This window comes from Macaca thibetana, chromosome 2 (assembly GCF_024542745.1).
Source record: "Macaca thibetana thibetana isolate TM-01 chromosome 2, ASM2454274v1, whole genome shotgun sequence".
NCBI classification, from domain to species: domain Eukaryota; kingdom Metazoa; phylum Chordata; class Mammalia; order Primates; family Cercopithecidae; genus Macaca; species Macaca thibetana.
Window position 1 is genome coordinate 86717988 of NC_065579.1, and position 20347 is coordinate 86738334.

The 20347-nt window shown below is 34.8% G+C and overlaps 1 protein-coding gene across 7 annotated transcripts in view; it reads left to right on the plus strand.

Moving 5' to 3' along the window:
* The window catches only part of ATP11B (ATPase phospholipid transporting 11B (putative)), a 135468-nt gene that overhangs the window by 59448 nt on the left and 55673 nt on the right, over positions 1 to 20347 (plus strand). For all 7 annotated transcript variants that reach the window (XM_050780099.1, XM_050780100.1, XM_050780101.1 and 4 more), the window contains 6 exons: positions 9031 to 9181; positions 10307 to 10504; positions 16659 to 16901; positions 17411 to 17586; positions 18529 to 18597; positions 20204 to 20277. In XM_050780099.1, coding sequence (XP_050636056.1) covers positions 9031 to 9181; positions 10307 to 10504; positions 16659 to 16901; positions 17411 to 17586; positions 18529 to 18597; positions 20204 to 20277 — 911 coding nt within the window. The remainder of the gene's footprint in view (positions 1 to 9030; positions 9182 to 10306; positions 10505 to 16658; positions 16902 to 17410; positions 17587 to 18528; positions 18598 to 20203; positions 20278 to 20347) is intronic.

Genomic DNA, 20347 nt, shown 5'->3' on the forward strand with positions numbered 1-20347 from the left:
AAACATTGGAGACAAACCTGAATCAAATAGAAATGGGCAGGGAGTGTAATCCTGAAAGATGATAGCAGCAAGGGGGAAAATTTTAGAGTGTAGCTTTTTGCCTGAGGACACTCCCCAGTTTATGTGCTGCTTGGAACATCAAAAAGTCTGAACTTTACTGGATAGAAGTATCAGAGGACAAGGTTAATAGCTGGAAGAGCAGCTGGAAAGTTAGGGGAAAATAATGTAAGGGGATTAGCATTAATTCCCTTCTGTAAGCAATGAGAGGTAAGCTACAGAAGGGAATTAACTCTAAAAACTGCACATAAATTCTGCCCAAGTCCTTGGCTGACTGCTAGAACTATGCATGTGCAAAGGAGACAAAGAACTCAACAGAGAATTTTACTGCTGCTCATTGCATTGGAGATATAGTTTGTTGAACCAGGTGAAATTAACTGCCTACTGGAATAAAAATTAGCACTCTTCTGAGGAACATAAAAGAATACAGACTGTCTAGAATGTATTATTTATAAAGTCCAGTCTGCAATAAAAAATAAGCAGAAGGTGAAGAAAATGTATTTCATCCATAAGAGAAAAAGCACTCAATAGAAACTCTCCAAAATGATCCAGATCTTGCGTTTAGCAGACAAGAACTTTAAAGCAGATACTATAAATTTATTATAAATATGTTCAAGGGCCTAAAGGAAAATTTGAATGAACATATGGGAAAACTCAGCAGATAAATGAAAACTCTTGACTTGAAAAACATAATTACTAAAATGGAAACATCATTAGGTGGGCTCAACACCAGACTGAATCAGTCAGACCAGTGAACTTGAAGAAAACACAAATTATTCAGTCGAAAAATGGAGAGGAAAAAAGATTACGAAAAATGAACAGAGCTTCAGAGCCATGTGGGATAATATTAAGCTGTTTGGCATATGTGTAATTGATTCCCAAATAAAGAGAAAAAAGGACAGAATAAAAATATTTGAAACAATAATGTCTGAAAATTTCTAAAATTTGGGGAAAAAGTTTCAGCCTACACTACAAAGATCAGTAAACTCTAAGCAGGAAAAATGCAAAGAAAACCACCCCAAAGCACATGATGGTCAAAATACCAGAATCCAGAGAAAAAGAAAATGTTTCAAGGAGCCAAAGAGAAATGCCTCACATGTAAGTGAATAACAATATGAGTGATAACCGGTTCTTATCAGAAACAACAGAGGACACTGGGGAAAGGACATCCTCTTCAGTAAGTGGTGCTAGGAAAATTGGATAGCTACATGCAGAAGAATGAAACTGGATCCCTGTCTTTCACCAAAGAAATAATCAACTCAAGGCTGAGTGCAGTGGCTCATACCTGTAATCCCAGCACTTTGGGAAACCAAGACAGGGGGATCACTTGAGGTCAGGAGTTCAAGACCAGCCTGGCCAACATGGTGAAACTTTGTCTCTACTAAAAATACAAAAATCAGCCGGGTATGGTGGCGTGTGCCTGTAGTCCCAGCTACTCAGGAGGCTGAGGCAGGAGAATTGCTTGAACCCAGGAGGCAGAGGTTGCAGTGAGCTGAGATCATGCCATGCACTCCAGCCTGGGCAACAGAGCGCGAGACTCCATCTCAAAAACAAAACAAAAAACAAAAGTGTATCAAAACCACGATGAGATGTCATCTTGCCAGCCAGAATGGCTGTTATTAAAAAGACAAAAATAAAAAAATAAACAATAGATGCTGGCAAGGATATGGAGAAAAGGAAACTCTTATATGTGTTGGTGGGCATGTCAGTTAGGCTAGCCACTGTGGAAAACAGTCTGGAGATGTCTCCGAAAACTAAAAACATAATTACCATATGGTCCAACAATCCCACTACTGGGTTTTATCCAAAGGAAGAGAAATCAGTATATCAAAGGAATATCTGCACTTGCATGTTTATTGCAGCACTATTCATAATAACAAAGATAAGGATTCAATCTAACAGTTCATCAGCAGATGGATGGATAAAAAAATGTATACATACCTACACAATGGAATACTGTTTGGCCATAAGAAGAATGAAATCATGTCATTAGCAGCAACATGGATGTAACCGAAGATCATTATGTTAAGTGATGCAAGCAAGCACAGAAAGACACTCATTCATGGCACACACCTGTAATCCCAGCACCTTGGGAGGCCGAGGTGGGCGGATCACTTGAGGTCAGGAGTTCAAGACCAACCTGGCCAACATGGCAAAACCCTGTCTCTACTAAATATGCAAAATTAGCTGGCTGTGGTGGTGTGCGCCTGTAGTTCCAGCTGCTTGGGAGGCTGAGGCAGGAGAATTGCTTGAACCCAGGAGGCTGAGGTTACAGTGAGGCGAGATCGCACCACTGAACTCCAGCCTGGGTGACAGAGCGAGACTCTTTCTCAAAAAATAAAAAAAAGACACTTTATTCATGTTTTTCAAAGAACCAACTTTCGGCTTTAATTTTGTGTATTTTTTTTCTCTTTTCCATTGGCTTCAGCTCACATCTTCTTAATTTCCTCTGTTTCTTCTCAGGTTGGGTCTCATTGTTCCTCTTTAACTTCTTATGGTGCCAGATGAACTCAAATGATTAATTTTAAGCTTTCTTTTTCTCTTATATAAACAGAGCACAAAAGATGATGAGGGGCTGTAAATGAACTGTTACAAAGGTCCTACATTTTACATGAAGTAATACAGTAGCATCTATAAATAAATTACAATAAGGTGAAGATGCATATTCTCATCTCTGGAGCTTCCATTAAAAACAATAAGGCAAGGATTTATAGCTAGTAAGTTAGAGCAACTGAATATTAAAATGTTTGATAAACACTGTAAACAGCTAGAAAGGAAGAACAGCGAAACAGAAAACCAAATGACACAAATAGAAAACAAATAGCAAAATGGTGGTCCTAAATTTGACCAAAAATTACATGAAATGTAAATGCATCAAACAGTCTAATGAAGTCAGAGATTGTCAGATTGGATAAAAGAGCCAGACCCAACTACATGCTGCCTAGAAGAAATATAGTTTACATATAAAGATATAAATAGGTTGACATCAAAAGATATACTGTGTATATTGTAAGCCTATGAAAACTGAAAACCAGAATAGTTCCATAATTATACGTGGAAAGTTCATCTAGAGAGATCATATGATGTGCCATAAAACAAATCCCAAAAGATTGAAATCATACAAAGTGTGTTCTTTGACAATGAGGGAATTGGATTAAAAATCAATAACAAAATCTGCAAATATTTTGAAATTAAAAAACAACTCTCTTAACTGACTCATGGGTCAAAGGAGAAATCACAAAGGAAATTTAAATTTCTTCAAATAGAATGGTAATTTAAACCCAACATATCTACATTTGCAGACTCAAGGCAAAGCCCAGCAGCTTAGAGGGAAATTTCTAGCTATAAAGTTGATAAATTCCTGCTGAGATTAACTGATTAAGCAAAAGAGAAGTGGTATAAGAGAAGAAAAGTAAAAAATTACCAATGTCAGGGATGAAAGAGGGGATAGCCCTATAGAGCCTACACATATCCAAGGATAATAAGGAACTATTATGAACAACTTTATGTCACTGACTTTTACAACTTAGATGAAATGGGCAGATTCTTTGAAAACACAGGTAACTTACCAAATTGGCACAGGATGAAATAAAGTCTAAATAACCATAAGTCTGTCAAATAGCTTTAAGTTATTATTTTAAAAAGTCTGCACACTAAAGCTCTGCCTTTTTAACACATGGTGCTAGAACAGCTGGACGTCTCTATGTCAAAAATTGAATCTTCACCCTTACCCGTCTCCCACATACGCAAAAACTAACCCAAAGTGTAAGGTCTAAGCATAATAACTAAATCTGTAAAACATGGGAGAAAATCTTTGTGACCTTGGGTTAAGTAAAGATTTCTTAGATGGGAAATGTATGAAAAAGGAACCACGAAAATTGACAGCTTAAACTTCATCGAAATGCACTTAAAAAGGCACTGTTTATGTTATGAAGATGCCAGAAACTAAAATAAAAAATTTAAAAAGACAAGCCATAGATCAGAGAAAATGTCTGCAAAGCACATATCTTGTAAAGGACTTGTACCTAGAGTATCCAGTCTCACTACTTTTTAACATTATTCTGGAAGCCTTATGCAGTGCAACAAGTTAAAGGATTTAAAAACCATAAGTACTAGAAAGCAAAAAGTAAAGTTGTCCTACTGGAAGACACATGATTTTTCATATAAACAGGCATAAGTATTCAACAAGAAAATTATAATAAGCAAGTTGGTCTCAGAATACAAGGTAAATGAAGAGAATTTTTTTTTTTTTTTTTGAGACAGAGTCTCAGTCTGTCACTAGGCTGGAGTGCAGTGGCGTGATCTCGGCTCACTGCAACCTCCGCCTCCTGGGTTCAAGCAGTTCTCTTGCCTCAGCCTCCCAAGTAGCTGGGACTACAGGTGCGTGCCACAACACCCAGCTAATTTTTGTATTTTTTAGTAGAGATGGGGTTTCACCATGTTCGCCAGGATAGTCTTGATCTCTTGACCTCGTGGTCTGCCTGCCTCGGCCTCCCAAAGTGCTGGGTTTACAGGCATGAGCCCGTGTGCCCGGCTGATAAATCATTTTTATATCTATATAATAGTAAGAAACAGAAAATGAAATTTTAAAAAAATTATTTTTATAGTAGTGTCAAAAAGCATAATATATTTAGGAATAAGTTTTTTTTTTTTAACTTGTGCAAGATTTCTATAATGAAAATTACAAAATGTGGCAAGAGAAATTAAGACCTAAATAAATGGAGAAATCACATTAATAGATTGTCAAGCTCAGTATTGTTAAGCTATCAATTACTGTATAGATTCCCTTAGTCTCAAAATCACAGCAATCTTTTTGTAGTAATTGACAAGGTAATACTAAAGTGTATATTGAAATGCAATAGCCAAAATGCATATTCAGATGCACAGCAAAAACAGTCTCTTTAAGAAAGCTAAAAGATTTACCTTACCTGATTTAATACTTAATATAAAGCTACAGTAATTACAGTGTGGTATTAACATAGAATAAAATAGAGAGTTGAGAAGTAGACCATTCATGTGTGGGTTTGTTGATTTTCAACCAAGCAACAAGTCAATTCAATAAAAAAGTTAGTATTTTCTACAAATGATGCAGCAGTTGGATATTCAAATGAGAAAAACATGAAACTTAGCTTCTACCTTATGCTGTACTCCAGAAAGTTTTGAAAATGAGTCATAGACCTAAATATAAAAGCTAAAATTATAAAACTTTTAGAAGAGCCGGGCGTGGTGGCTCAGGCCAGTAATCCCAGCACTTTGGGAGGCCGAGACAGGCAGATCATCTGAGGTTGGGAGTTTGAGACCATCCTAACCAACATGGAGAAACCCTGTCTGTACTAAAAATGCAAAAATTAGCTGGGCATGGTGGTGAATGCTTGTAATCCCAGATACTTGGTAGGCTGAGGTAGGAGAATCACTTGAACCCTGGAGTCGGAGGTTATGGTGAGCCGAGATCATGCCATTGCACTCCAGCCTGGGCAACAAGAGCAAAACTCCGTCTAAAACAACAAAACAAAACAAAAAACACTTTTAGAAGAAAACTTAGAAAGATATCTTTATGACTTAGAGTAGGTAAAGATTTCTTAGGATACAACAAATATAATAAAAAATTGATAAATTAGACTTTCTCAAAATTAAAAACTTCTGCTCATCAGGCTAAACATTTAAAGAAATGAACCTGCACATTACGAACTGGGAGACAATATTTGAAAACATATCTGACCAAAGACTTGTATCCTGAGTATATAATGATACATACATCATTTGTGTACACACACACACAAACACACATACACAAAAAGCTGCCTACAAATCGACAATGAAAAGAGAAACAAGCCAATTTTAAAAATGGGGAAAAGGTGAAAGGTAGACACTTAAATGGCCAATAAGCACATAAAGAAGTATACAGCATCATTGCTCATGAGAGAAATGCAAATCAAAACTACAAGGAGATACAAATGCATGACTTACTAGAATGGTAAAAATTGAAAAGACTAAATGTTCCCAGTACTGGTAAAGATTTGAAACAACTGGAACTCTTCTAAATAATCCAAGGGTCAAAGAGGAAATCTTAAAGAAAATTTTAAAAAATACTTGGATATCAGTGAAAATACAGTATATCAAAATTTGTGGGATACAGCTGAAGCAGTATAGGCATTTCTAGCACTAAATACTTACATTAGAACAGAAACATCAGTGGCAAAGGGAAATTAACATTTAAACCACAATGCCACTTACAGTTGCTCCCCAAAGAAAGAACAACCTAGGTACACATCTAACAAAATACATACAAATCTTTATGCTGAAAATCACAAAACACTGAGGAAAGAAATCAAAGATCTAAATAAATGGAACAATATATCATGTTCATGGGTTGAAAGACTCAGTAAAGATGCCAGTTTTCCCAAATCGATTAATAGGTATAATGCAATTTCTATAAAAATCTCAGCAAGTTTTTTTGTAGAAGTAGAAAATTTATTCAGAAATTTAGATAGAAAAGCAAAGGAACAGTTTTGAAAATGAAAAAGTGGGAAGAGTTGCTATTGATGTTAAGTCTTACTATATAAGCGACAGTAATCAAGACAATTTGGTGTTGGTGAAAGAATAGGTACATAGATCAGTGTTACACAATAGAGAACGCCAGAAACAGACCAACACAAATGGGCCCAGTTGATTTTTGGCAACAACACAAAAGCAATACAATAGAGGAAGGATAATCTTTTTCAACAAATGGTGCTAGAACAATTGGATATCCATAGCAAAACAAACCCAAAACCCCACTGTGTGTAAAAATTAATTCAACTGAAGCATAGATTTAATGTAAAACATTAAGCTATAAAACTTTTAGAAGAAAACAGAATCTTCAGGACCTAGTGTTAGACAAAGAGCTAGAAGACATGACACTGAAAGTGTAATTCCTCAATCAAAAAATTAATAAGTTGTAGTTAATCAAAGTTAAACACTTTGGTGCTGTGAAAAACCCTCTTAAAAGGATGAAAAGACAAGCTACAGACTGGGGAAAAATATTTGCAAACCACAAATCTTTCAGAGGCTTTACGTTTGGAAACATAAAGAGTGCTGAAACTCAACAGTAATTCAGTGATCCAATTAGAAAATGAGCAAAAGACATATTTCATATTTCACCAAATGCATAATACATATTTCACCAGAGAAAAGCTGCAGATGACAAGCACATGAAAAGATACTTAGCATCATTACCTATTTGAGAAAAGCAAATTAGAACCACATTGGGATATCACCACACCCATTACAATAGTTAAAATAAAAATAGTGATAATACTAAATGGCTAGGGGGTGGAGAGACTGAATCTCTTATATGTTGTTGGTGGGAATTAAAAATAGTAAACCCACTCTGGAAGATAGTTTGGAAGTTTCTTATAAAACTAAATGTGTTTACCATATGACCCAGCTGTTGCACTCTTGGGCATTTAACTCAGATAAATGAATTTTATGCTGTCACAAAAACTCAAGCAGAAATGTTCATAGCCACTTTATTTGTTACAGCAAAAAACTGGCAACAGCCCAATGTCCTAGAAATCTTTATTCAGCTTTTTTGCGTATCTGTTGCTGTAGTAGGTTTTCTGAGATATAATTCAATCTCTTTTTGGGGATTTCAATCAAGTTGAAAGTTTAATACACAGTAAAAAAAAATTAGGTAATAGGGGCTGTGGTACTAGTTTTAAATTTAAATAAGGGGAAGTTGAATGTAAACCAATGTAATTAGGACAGACTTTAGGAAGGAGATGGATTTTGAGTTAAATTTTGAAAAATAGGTTAATAATGTCAGGAAAAAGGAGAATATGTCTGATGAGGATAGACATGAGCAAAGAAAGATGGAAATAAACCAGGCATTTTGTTGCCGCAAGGAGACATGACTAGTTTAGTGAAAAGAGGTCAAAATTTAGATTCATACAGATGTAGATTTGAATGGCATATCCCTTCCTTACTAGCTCTGTGGGGCTTTGGACCAGTTTTTTTCTTCTCTTGATCCGAGTGTTCTCATGTATAAAAGTGCTAGCAGTACTGTAGGTGAAGTGCTGAATACTATGCCTAACACATAATAACCAAACAAAAGCCAGTTCCTTTCTTATGTTCCTTATTTACTGTCACTGCAGAATATATAGAGTTTACATTGGAACATGGTGGAATCGACTTATTCCATAGGTAAGATTAGGTTAAATTATGGAAGGCCTAGGGAGAAAAATCAGAATTCAGGCATTTTTCAATCTTTTAAGGGTTTTTACAAAGCTTGTGATTTGCATTTTCCCTCAATATCTGTTGGATGTGAGAGTTCATTATAACATCGCTTGTTTTGTATACACTTGCATTTACAATGATGAGTTCCTTTAATTGTATTAATAATATATGTTTTTAAACTTAAAATCAAAGACATGTGGCATTAGGCTTACCTAGTAAAGAGAAGAGGGATTCTGAAGTCAATTCCTGACTTGTGTGATTTTGGGAAATTTACAGAATTATTTTTGGGCTTTGGTCTTTGTCAGTTAAAAGTGTGTAATAATTTCCCCTTTAAGGGTTTTCATATAGATTAGGTAAGGTAGTAGATGTGACAAACATTTTATAAAATTTTAATGCTATACAAATGTTATTTTTAGCTATTACACTTAAGATGGGTGCTGAAAATGTGAAAAAAAAAAACTTAGAATAATTACTTATGGCAAAAATAACTGACTTAAAACCGTCACTTACTATAAGCATTTTGAATGGTAACATGGCTATATTAAGTAGGCTTGTAACCTGTGTGTATTGGTTCTTTTATTGCTAGTAAATAAATTCTATTTAATGGTTATTTCTTGAAAACAAAAACTGTGTTTTAAAATAGCTACAGTAGTACTTTCTGTGTTTTAATATCCTCTCTAATACAAGTACTAATTTTCAAGCAAATGAATATAGTAATAAATGATTTGTATGTTTTATATTCTCTTTTTCTTCCTTTAGGTCAATGAATACATTTTTGATAATTTATCTAGTAATTCTTATATCTGAAGCTGTCATCAGCACTATCTTGAAGTATACATGGCAAACTGAAGAAAAATGGGATGAACCTTGGTATAACCAAAAAACAGAACATCAAAGAAATAGCAGTAAGGTATTTTATGGTGTTATTGACTGTGTCATAAAGGAAACTATTATTTGGCACAGTTAGTGCTTTGGTAGCGACTTCTGATAGGAGAGACCACTATAATCCTAAAATCGTTGGTACTGAAGGGTGACAAAAATGGCATTGCAGATGCAGAGAAGCCAGCGTGTTTGTACTGATAGCTTTTTGTAGTTTACGGCATAAAAAGTTGTATTCCCTATGGCTTGACTTGAATAGTTCAAAGAGGTCACAAAATTTTAAATCCGTCTATCTTTGCATTTCACATTAATAATACTACAAACTCAGTTTTCTCTTCCATTTACTATGTCTTATAAATGAATCAAAGAGTAAATGGATGTATTTTTCATTTTGTCTTAATAATTCAAGGATGCTTATTATCAGTCTTAATATGAACTAATATACAAATGATGTCGTATGTTTTAAATTGATTAAACATGGACTACCAAGAGAATTTAACCTATAATTTTGGTAAATAATTGTTCTCCAAATTTCACTTTAGATTAAAATCTATGTATTGGAAGACAAATTTGGATCTCAAGAGACTATAAAGCAAATAATCACAGGGTCATATTTTTAATATCATTCACAATTAGGTACATTTCCTTTCACAAATGCATGTTGAAATATGAAACCACTAAAGCCATTAAAATAGGCTATTCCTATGTAATCTGTACTTAAAGAGTTTTAATTTCTAGCACTTTTAGCCTCACAATTATTTTATAACTTTGTAAAGTTACACTCAACTTTTAGTAGTTATCTGATTTTGAAGGGTAATAGTAGAATGGGATAAGTACACTCCAGATATTATAATTTTGCCAAAGGTAGTTTCAGTCATACCAGGCTTTTTGTTAGCTTCTGAAAGTAACAAATTAACTTATTTGAATTTAACCTTTTCATCATTTACTTCATCAAGATTCTAATGAGCAATACAATAACCAGAGGAAATGTAATGTTAGACAATTCAATAAATGGATTTCAATTCATGAGACTATTTACCTCAGAATATAGTTGATAGTCTATGTAGACATGAAACTTTCTGGTAATTTTCATCAATAATACTGAAGAAATTCTAGTGTATTTTTTCTTATCAAACAATTATTTCCTTTTTTCTAGATTCTGAGATTTATTTCAGACTTCCTTGCTTTTTTGGTTCTCTACAATTTCATCATTCCAATTTCATTATATGTGACAGTTGAAATGCAGAAATTTCTTGGATCATTTTTTATTGGCTGGGATCTTGATCTGTATCATGAAGAATCAGATCAGAAAGCTCAAGTCAATACTTCCGATCTGAACGAAGAGCTTGGACAGGTGAAAATGATCCTAATATTTTGTTTCTCTAATTTGTTATTATCAAAGTAATACATGTGCAAAGATTAATTTAACAAGATATTATGACGCTTATACCTAAAACAACACTCCTTTGCTCCACTCCTAGCTGTTCCCAGTTTTTAAACCCTAAGTTGTTTCTTTTGTTATTTACCACTATATTTCTATTTGATATTCTTTCTTATTCTTGAGTTTTAGACATTATCTACTATGGAATATAAAGACATAGCTCTTACACTACTCTTCACACACACATACCCAGACACATATCCACTTTGCTTCTCCATAGCCCCCTAATATTATCATATCACAATTTGGGATTTAATAAATATTTTTATTAACATTCTTATGATTGTTTTAATGTTGTTCACTAATTCTCAGTTCTATAGGTGTGTTCTATAATACCATAATTACATTCCCTTCTTATATATTTTGTTTTCCCAAGAGTTAATTGCTCTGTTTTTTCATTTCCTTAATTTCCATATGCCACAAACAAGTCTCTGATAATATGTGCAGCATCTGTCTACATATTCAAACATATCAGGTAATCTAGGAGTTCCTTTCTTCCTCCCTGCCTTCCTTTTTTTTCTTTTCTTTTTTTTTTTTTTTTGGTGACAGTGTTTTTGGAGGCTTCCACCTTTCTGCTTCAATTGGATTATTCTTTTATTCTTTCTGGGCTTGCTTCTCAACTGTCACTCTGGACTTCCCTTTACCATCACCCTGGAAATTCCTTTACCTCTCTCCTGTTTTGGATCTCCTCTTTCTTGCATCCCATGTGCTTCCTACCTGTGGCTTATTGTCTTTTGGTGCTGTATATCTTCTAACAACTTCCTGAGAAAGGATGTATGAGAGGAAAATGTTTTTAAACTTGACATATCTGAAAATATCTTTATTCTCTTTTCACACTTGATTAATATTTTAGCTGGTATTGCATTCCAGATTGAAATCTTCAGAAATTTTAAGGGATTTTATTGTTTTCTAGCCTCCAGTATTGCTGTTAGAGAAATCCAGTTCCATTCTGATTCCCAATTATTTATGTATGATCTGTTGTTTTATCTCTGGAAGCTTTAGGATCTCCTTATGCAATAGTTGTGAAATTCATGATGGTGTACCTTGGTGTTGGTTTTTCCTTTTTTATGTTTTGTTTCATTGGCAGTTAACTCTGTGAGTCTTTTCAGCCTAGAAACACATGGCCTTCAATTCTAGGAAATTTTCTTTTTTTTTTTTTTTTTTTTTTTTTTTTTTTTTTTTTTTTTTTTTTTTTGATAACATGTCTTTCTGTGTTTCCCTTGTTTTGAAACTTAACTATTTGCATGTCATACCACTTATATTGACCCTTTAATTCTCTTCAATTTTCAGTTTTTATTTGTTTTTATAATTCTACTTTCTGGTAGAATGCCTCTGGTTTATCTTTTCAGTATCTTTAGATTTATTTCTGCTATAGTATTTTTAATTTCTAATATTTTGGTATTCTCTAGATAGTTTTTTAAAATTGCCTCTTATCCCATTCCTTGAGCACAATCTATTCTTGTACCTCCCCTAGTATATTAATGACAGTCAATTGAAGTCTTCTTCTGCCCCCTGTATTATCTTTGCTTGTAGTGCATTTTCCAGAACAGTGAGTTCTGCTATAATGTGATATATGCATTCCTAAAATTCACTGCATAATGCAAAATTGATTAGTTAAAGCCACAGGGTTTATGAGAGAATGGGATTGGGGTAGAACACAAAAACATTAATAATACTTTCTTTTTTTTTTTTTTTTTTGAGATGGGGTTTCACTCTTGTGGCCCAGGCTGGAGTGCAATGGCATAATCTCGGCTCACCACAACCTCCACCTCCCAGGTTCAAGCGATTCTCCTGCCTCAGCCTCCCGAGTAGCTAGGATTACTGGCATGCGCCACCACACCCGGCTAATTTTGTATTTTTAGTAGAGACGTGGTTTCTCCATATTGGTCAGGCTGGTCTCGAACTCCCAACCTCAGGTGATCCTCCCACCTCAGCCTCCCAAAGTGCTGGGATTACAGGCGTGAGCCACTGCACCCGGCCTAATAATACATTTTTTAAAAGATAGGAACCTAATAATAGCAGCACTTGCCAAATTGTTCATGAATACGCAAATACTGCAATAAATATGGCACTTATCTGGAAAAGACCTGAAGTTTGCCTGTGGAAGATAGGCATCAGAAGGGTTGCAGCTTATGTGTTACTGTGAAGTGTTAGAAGGAAGGTTATCTGAAATCAGAGGGAAGGTTGTAATACCAGACGTGGATGAGTGTGACTCATAACACATGGTGAACTGAGATAGCTAGTAACTGAGGTTTGGGCAAAATTTGAGCAAAGTTTTGATTACGCTTAAATTGTCCCTCATTTTATCAGTTGCATCGGGATAAATTTGTGTTTTTCAAGACAGTGTTACAGCAGAACTGATTATAATTTGTTTCAGATTCTACCTTTTATGTAAGGAGTGATCCTCAAATGGATGCTAATCTTTGGCTATCATTTCAAGTGTAAAAGTGCTCTGTCCGGGAGGCTGAGGTGAGAGGATGACTTGAGCCCAGGAAGTCGAGGCTGCAGTGAGCCGTGATCACACCACTGCACTCCAGCCTGGGCAACAGAATGAGACCCTGTCTCAAAAACAAACAAATAAATAAATAAATAAGCAAACAAACAAAAACGAAAGGCTGGGATCCCAGCACTTTGGGAGGCCAAGGGGGGTGGATCAGTTGAGCCCAGGAGTTCAAGACCAGCTTGGAGAACATGGCAAAACCCCATCTCTACAAAAAATAAAAAATTAGCTGGAATACAAAAATTAGCCAGGTGCAGTGGTGCGTGCCTATGGTTCCAGCTACCTGGGAGGCTAAGGTAGGAGAATCACTTGAGCCCAGGAGATGGAGGTTGCAATGAGCCAAGATTGTGCCACTGCGCTCCAGCCTGGGCAACAAGAGTGAAACCCTGTCTATAAAAAAAAAAAAAAACAAAAAAAACCACTAATATGCTTATCAGAAGCTATTGATTCAGTGGGCCACACCTTAAGGTAATGGGCTGACAGGCCCAGCAGGTAATATTTCTGCTGCTTATGACTGCTAGAATTGGCCATTGGAAATCTGTTTTTAGTGTGCTGCCTTACTTCTGTGTTCAGCTGTCTGCGGAGACCAGATTCTGTCTGGTTCAGCCTACTAGCCTTCCAGCTGTTACTCCAATAAATGAGGGGCATTTTGAAGTTTGCAACTTTTAAAGAGATTTCAGAATTAAACTACTCCTGATAGCCTGTATTTTCAGCCTCATCCTGTACTCCCACATTCAGGGTTAGCTGGTAGGTCTACTTCCTGAGAGTTTCTGAGAATGGGTTTCCTCATCGCTTGGGTTTCAGATTCTTAATTCTGGTAAATCAGTTACCACTCATTCATCTCCTTTTCCATCTTCCAAACTTGTGTCAATCTTCCCTCTCATGTTGACTTTTTTACCATTTTTTTGTTCTTTTTCTATTTTTTTATCCTCATGGTGAAGTTTTAAGAGAACCAGAGGTAATTAAATGTGCTCAACCTATCATATTTAACCACAAGTTGATGCATTTATTTTTAGTAACATTTAGGAGGCCTTAATAGTTTATGTTAAATATTAATTAATGTCACATTTCTTTAATTATGTATTATATATTTAAGGCCTAAAGGCCCATTTTTACTTTTCTGAATAAATTTTTTCCAATCTACCTTTGACCTTTCTTTCTCAACTCTCTTCACCTCCTTTTTCCTTCATGATAGAATTTTTGTTTTTCTGGAACTCCACATTGTGTAGGCATACTCATGTCTGCTTTGTCTTTTTTGTTTGTTTTTGTTTTTGTTTTTGAGACGGAGTCTTACTCTGTCACCCAGAATCTCGACTCACTGCAACCACCACCTTCCAGGTTCAAGCGATTCTCTCGCCTTAGCCTCCCAACTAGCTGGGATTATAGGCGCTTGCCACCATGCCTGGCTAATTTCTGTATTTTTAGTAGAGACAGGTTTTGCCATTTGGCCAGGCTGGTCTCAAACTCCTGACCTCAGGTGATCTGCCTGCCTCGGCCTCCCAAAGTGCTGGGATTACAGGTGTGAGCCACCGCGCCCGGCCTGCTTTGTCTTTAAGAAGCTTCTGGTGATTATTTCTTTAATTACTGATTTTCTCAGCCTCTCTTTTTGCTTTTGAAACTACAAGTATTTCATGTATGTGTATTGCCTCTATTCCTATTTTGTCTTTATACCAATGAAATCTACTTTATTTCATACTCTTCTATGCTCTTTTATTTCCATATTCAAAAAACAACGCTTAGGAAGGTTTACAGTGGTGACCTATTTATCACCAAAGTTAAAAGATTAAACTTCTTGAATTTATATATATATATATTTTTTAATCAAAATTAATTTATTTTATCCATCCCTACCATCTAAACTTTTTTCTAAAGAATCTTCCATGACTGATAGGTCAGTCTGTATTCTAGTATCTAGTAACCTGTGGAGTATTATTTCTGTTTGACTGCTAATGTATCTTATATATTTTCTTTATAACTCATCCCTCATTCTTTCTAATCTACACTTGTGGGTGTTTTTTAATTAACTTGCATGGGGTCTTTATATCTACCTTTAACTTCCAACTCAACATTGCTATAGATACTGGGCAACATTTAATATCAAATAGTAAAGATAAGGTATTCTAGCTCTTATTTCCAGTTTCACCATTTATTTGCTTTTTGACTTTAGGTAAGTTATTTAACTTACCTAAAGTAATTTTCTGCCAAATTTATCTCTGCCTTTCTTTTTGGATATCGATCTTTTTATCCTGAAATTTTGCTGAACTTATGTATTCTATTTTTTTTTAGTGGCTTTTTAGAATTTTCTGTATACAAATTCATATGTGCAAATGGAGATAGTTTTCCAATCATGTTAACTTTTATTTCCCTTTTCTTGCCTAATTGTCATGGCTAAAACCTTAAGTACAATGTTGAGTTAAAGTGACAAAAGCAGTCTTATTCCTGATCTTAGGAAGACAGCATGCAGTCTCTCTCCATAAAGTATGATGTTAGCTGTGAGTTTTTTATAGATACCCTTTATCAGGCTGAGGAAGTTCCTTTTTATTCCAGTTTGTTGAATGCCTTTATCATGAAGGGTATTGGATTTTTATCAAATGCTTTTTTCTGCACCTATTTTGGTGGTTATTTTATTAATAAAATGAAGGCCAGGTACCATTTTATTAATATGATGGATTACGTTAATTTTTTAAAATGTTGAATCAATCTTGCAATTCTGGGATAAATCCCACATATTTGTAGTATATAACCCTTTTTATATGTTTCTGGATTTGATTTGCATCTCTTTATAAGGGATGTTGGTCTGTAGCTTGTTTCTTTTCTTGTGATTTCTACATCCCTTTTTAAAGGACTTCTTTCTCAAGTCATTATTGCAATAATCAAATTTTCATGATGATCCTAGTTGGATCAAGACTTGACTATTACATCCTTCTTTTGTCATGGACGTACCTTCTTTTAAAGTAATTTTTCTGGAATTAGCCTCCAAAAGTAATGAAATAATTTGTCTTACTTGCTTTTAAAAATATTTTTTTCTTTTACACATTCATTTTTTTCACTAAATTTGTTTTCTGTCCTCAGTTTCAACTTCTCTCTGTTTTAGACAATTCACACCTCTACCTTCTTGTATTGCAGTTGTTATCATTGTGTATTCCTATTCCCAGCCCTGCACTATTTCTCCTCACCCAGATACCCTTTCACATTCTTTGTTATTAAGCATCCTTTCTGCCCTGCTTTAGAGATAATTCTTGAGTCCTACTACTTAAAATACCTTAGCCAAGAAACAGAAAAGAAGCATTAATACCAAATTCTCGTCAATTCTAGAGATAAACATGTACATAAAAATGCCACAAACTTCAAAATCTATGTAGCTTTAAACTATTTTGTGTTACCCTGTTTTCTTTCCTTGTCATCTTTTTTTTTTAATTGTTCTTGGATTATAAGAATCTCAGCATCCATATATCAATATTAATAGATAAACTTGACTTCAGGAGAGCAAGGACAGAGATTTTTTTCTTGCTTAACATAGGTCCGTGAACACAAAGGTTTATTTTCTTTTGTTTGCTGTCTCTATAGGTAGAGTACGTGTTTACAGATAAAACTGGTACACTGACAGAAAATGAGATGCAGTTTCGGGAATGTTCAATTAATGGCATGAAATACCAAGAAATCAATGGTAGACTCGTACCCGAAGGACCAACCCCAGACTCTTCAGAAGGAAACTTATCTTATCTTAGTAGTTTATCCCATCTTAACAACTTATCCCATCTTACAACCAGTTCCTCTTTCAGAACCAGTCCTGAAAATGAAACTGAACTGGTAAGTAATTTTTAAATTAATAAATAAGGGTTTCATATGAAATAATTCTCTGCAGTAGTTGATGAGTTGCAGGAAAAAAAGTTTGTGTCAGTAGAGCAAGGAATATATATTTGAAATTCATATCAGACAGTTTAACTTGTCTGCCTTAGCTCTTTGAGTATTTAAATGGAACATAGTTAAGAAAAGCCCTTACTGCCTTGAAGTGAAGAAGATTTTCTTTGAAAAATAGAGCTTAAACTTATTTAATACTTTTTGAGACCTCACTTCTTCTATAAAAAAGTGTTCCCCTCTACTTGCAGTTTGATTGTACCTCCTAAAAAGATGCTCACATGTCAAAGGGTCCTAAGCAAATGTGACATTTTACTTTTTGAAGGCAGAAACAACCAACTATTATTCAGGCAATCAAGGTTGTAGCACTCTTGTTCTAGATCTTAGAATTTTGCCTCTGGTTTCCTAAATGGTATGTGGAAATGATATTTTTATCATGAATATGAATTACATTTTTACAGATTAAAGAACATGATCTCTTCTTTAAAGCAGTCAGTCTCTGTCACACTGTACAGATTAGCAATGTTCAGACTGACTGTATTGGTGATGGTCCCTGGCAATCCAACCTGGCACCCTCGCAGTTGGAGTACTATGCATCTTCACCAGACGAAAAGGCACTAGTAGAAGCTGCTGCAAGGTAATTTAGTCCGATTTCCAGATCTTCGGAAAAACACCGTTTAAATAAATGCAACAATATTAGAATCATAATTTAAATTTTTCAAACATAAATTCATCATTTTAAGTTGTCAGAATTCATATAAATACATAAAAATAGAAGTACAATTTAAATTTTAAATGACAATTTGAAGTCATTTTATTATCAAGCTTGCATTCTTTTTTTTAAGATCTCTTTGAAAGTCTGATTACTATAAAAATCTGTGTAATAGAATTTATGAAAAATGCTTGTGTATATGTTGTACTACATCTACTCTGATCCTTCTAATCCTCCTAGTCCTTAAAAGTATATATGTGTGTATGTGTATATATTTTCTTTTATATATATAAAAGAATATAAGAATATATATAATACATATAAATGTGAATATATAATATATAAATGGGAATATATATAATATATAAATGTATATATAATATATAAAAATGTGTGTGTCTATATATATATATATATATATATATTTTTTTTTTTTTTTTTTTTGAGATGGAATCTCACTCTGTCACCCAGGCTGGAGTGCAGTGGCGTGATCTCAGCTCAGTGCAGCCTCTGGGGTTCAAGCCATTCTCCTGACTCAGACTCCTGAGTAGCTGGGACTACAGTCACAGGGCACCACACCTGGCTAATTTTTGTATTTTTAGTAGAGATTGGGTTTCACCATGTTAGCCAGACTGGTCTTGAATTCCTAAACTCAGGTGATCAACCCGCTTTGGCCTCCCAAAGTACTGGGATAACAGACATGAGCCACCACTCCTGGCACCAAAGTAGTGATATTAAAAGGAAATATTTTTAAATGCATTTTAAACTTTGATTTTAAATGTTTTTATTCAAGTTAAGCTATAGTGACATTGTGAAATATGCAGTATTATTTCTTAAGTCTCACTTTTTTATCCTTATAATGTCTAGGATTGGTATTGTGTTTATCGGCAATTCTGAAGAAACTATGGAAGTTAAAACACTTGGAAAACTGGAACGGTAATTTTTTTCATATATTAGAATGTTCTCTGTGTTAAGTGTATATAGTATAGAATAGGGATCAGTAAACTGTGGCTCACAGGGCAAATCTGGCCTATTTTCTGTTTTTCTACAGCCCACAAATCACATTACTTTTTTTGTTTGTTTGTTTGTTTGTTTTTGTGACAGAATCTTGCTCTGTCACCCAGGCTGGAGTGCAGTGGCACGATCTTGGCTCACTGCAGCCTCCATCTCCCAGGTTCAAGTGATGCTTGTGCCTCAGCCTCCCAAGTAGCTGGGATTACAGGCATGCACCACTATGCCTGGCTAATTTTTGTATTTTTAGTGGAAATGTTGACCAGTATGGTCTGGAACTCCTAGCCTCAAGAGATCCACCTACCTTGGCCACCCAAAGTGCTGCGATTACAGGCATGATCCACCGCGCCTGGCCCACATTAAAAAGAGGTAAAATATGCAACAGAGACCATATATGGCCGCAAAGCTTGAAATATTTACTCTCTGGCCCTTTACAGAAAAAGTTACTGAACTCTGCTCTAGAATGATGTTAACATTATATTGTATCTCATCATAGTTATAACAATAGTCTGCTTTGAATATTTCATCTATATTTTAGCTTAATGATTCTTGAATTTACTTGTATGTTTATTTTTAGATGCTCCTGGGTAATGAGTTTTGTAGGTTTCTACTCAGTGAATAAAGAAAACTTTCCTTATATTTCCTGTGATTTTTATCTTTCAAACATGAAGGAACAGCTGTCTATATCTAGTTTTTCCATTCTTTGATAAATTAGTTCATGCTTAATATACTTACTCCTTTCATGGTTTTAGCAATTCTGATCATATGTCAATTCCAGCTGTGCTTTTCCAAACTATGCTTTTCCATACTAAATAGGGCCAATTCTTTGGCTGCTTTTATGTGAGAGTCTGTCTAGCTTATTTCATCAACTTACAAACCATATTCAATCATTGTTTTTCTTTGAGATGTGTGAAGATTTCATATGTAAATCACTGTGTAAGATTCATCTGGAATACTTTAAGCCACACCTCATGTAGCCACACAAATTCTTTTACAGCTCCCTAGAGAGGCACGAGGGAATGGACCCCTGCACACACACACCCAGGTTCACAGTCACTGCTATAATGAGCCTTTGATATTAATGTGTGTTGTGTTTGTCAGGTGTATTAGGACAGAAAAAAGCACTGAGAATCAGTTACCTTTTTCAATCAGAAAAACATGGAGCTGGGCAGATGTGGATTCCAGTCTTTGCTCTGCCACTCACAAGCTTACGTGACTTTAGGCAAATTACTTAATCTTTCTGAGGTTAATAGTCCTCATCTATAAAAATGAGATAAGACCTACTTTCTTGGCTTCTCTTGGTTGTTAAACGACATAAGGTATGTAAAATATATGGCATTTGGTAATTACTCAGTGTCAGTCTCTTCTATTTGTTCCCTGTTTTGTTACTAATGTCATGTAACCTATCATGAAAATGTGATTAATTCTTGTTCTAAATTAGCCATTTTATCTTAGATATGGATTATTTCCATATAGTCACTTCATATTATTTAAAAAAAGTAAAGTTTTTGTCTTTCTTACTTTTCTTTAGGTACAAACTGCTTCATATTCTGGAATTTGATTCAGATCGTAGGAGAATGAGTGTAATTGTTCAGGCACCTTCAGGTAACCAATCTAAACTTTCATGAATTTTTATTTATGTAATATTAAGAGTTTGATAACTCTTTTTTTTTTT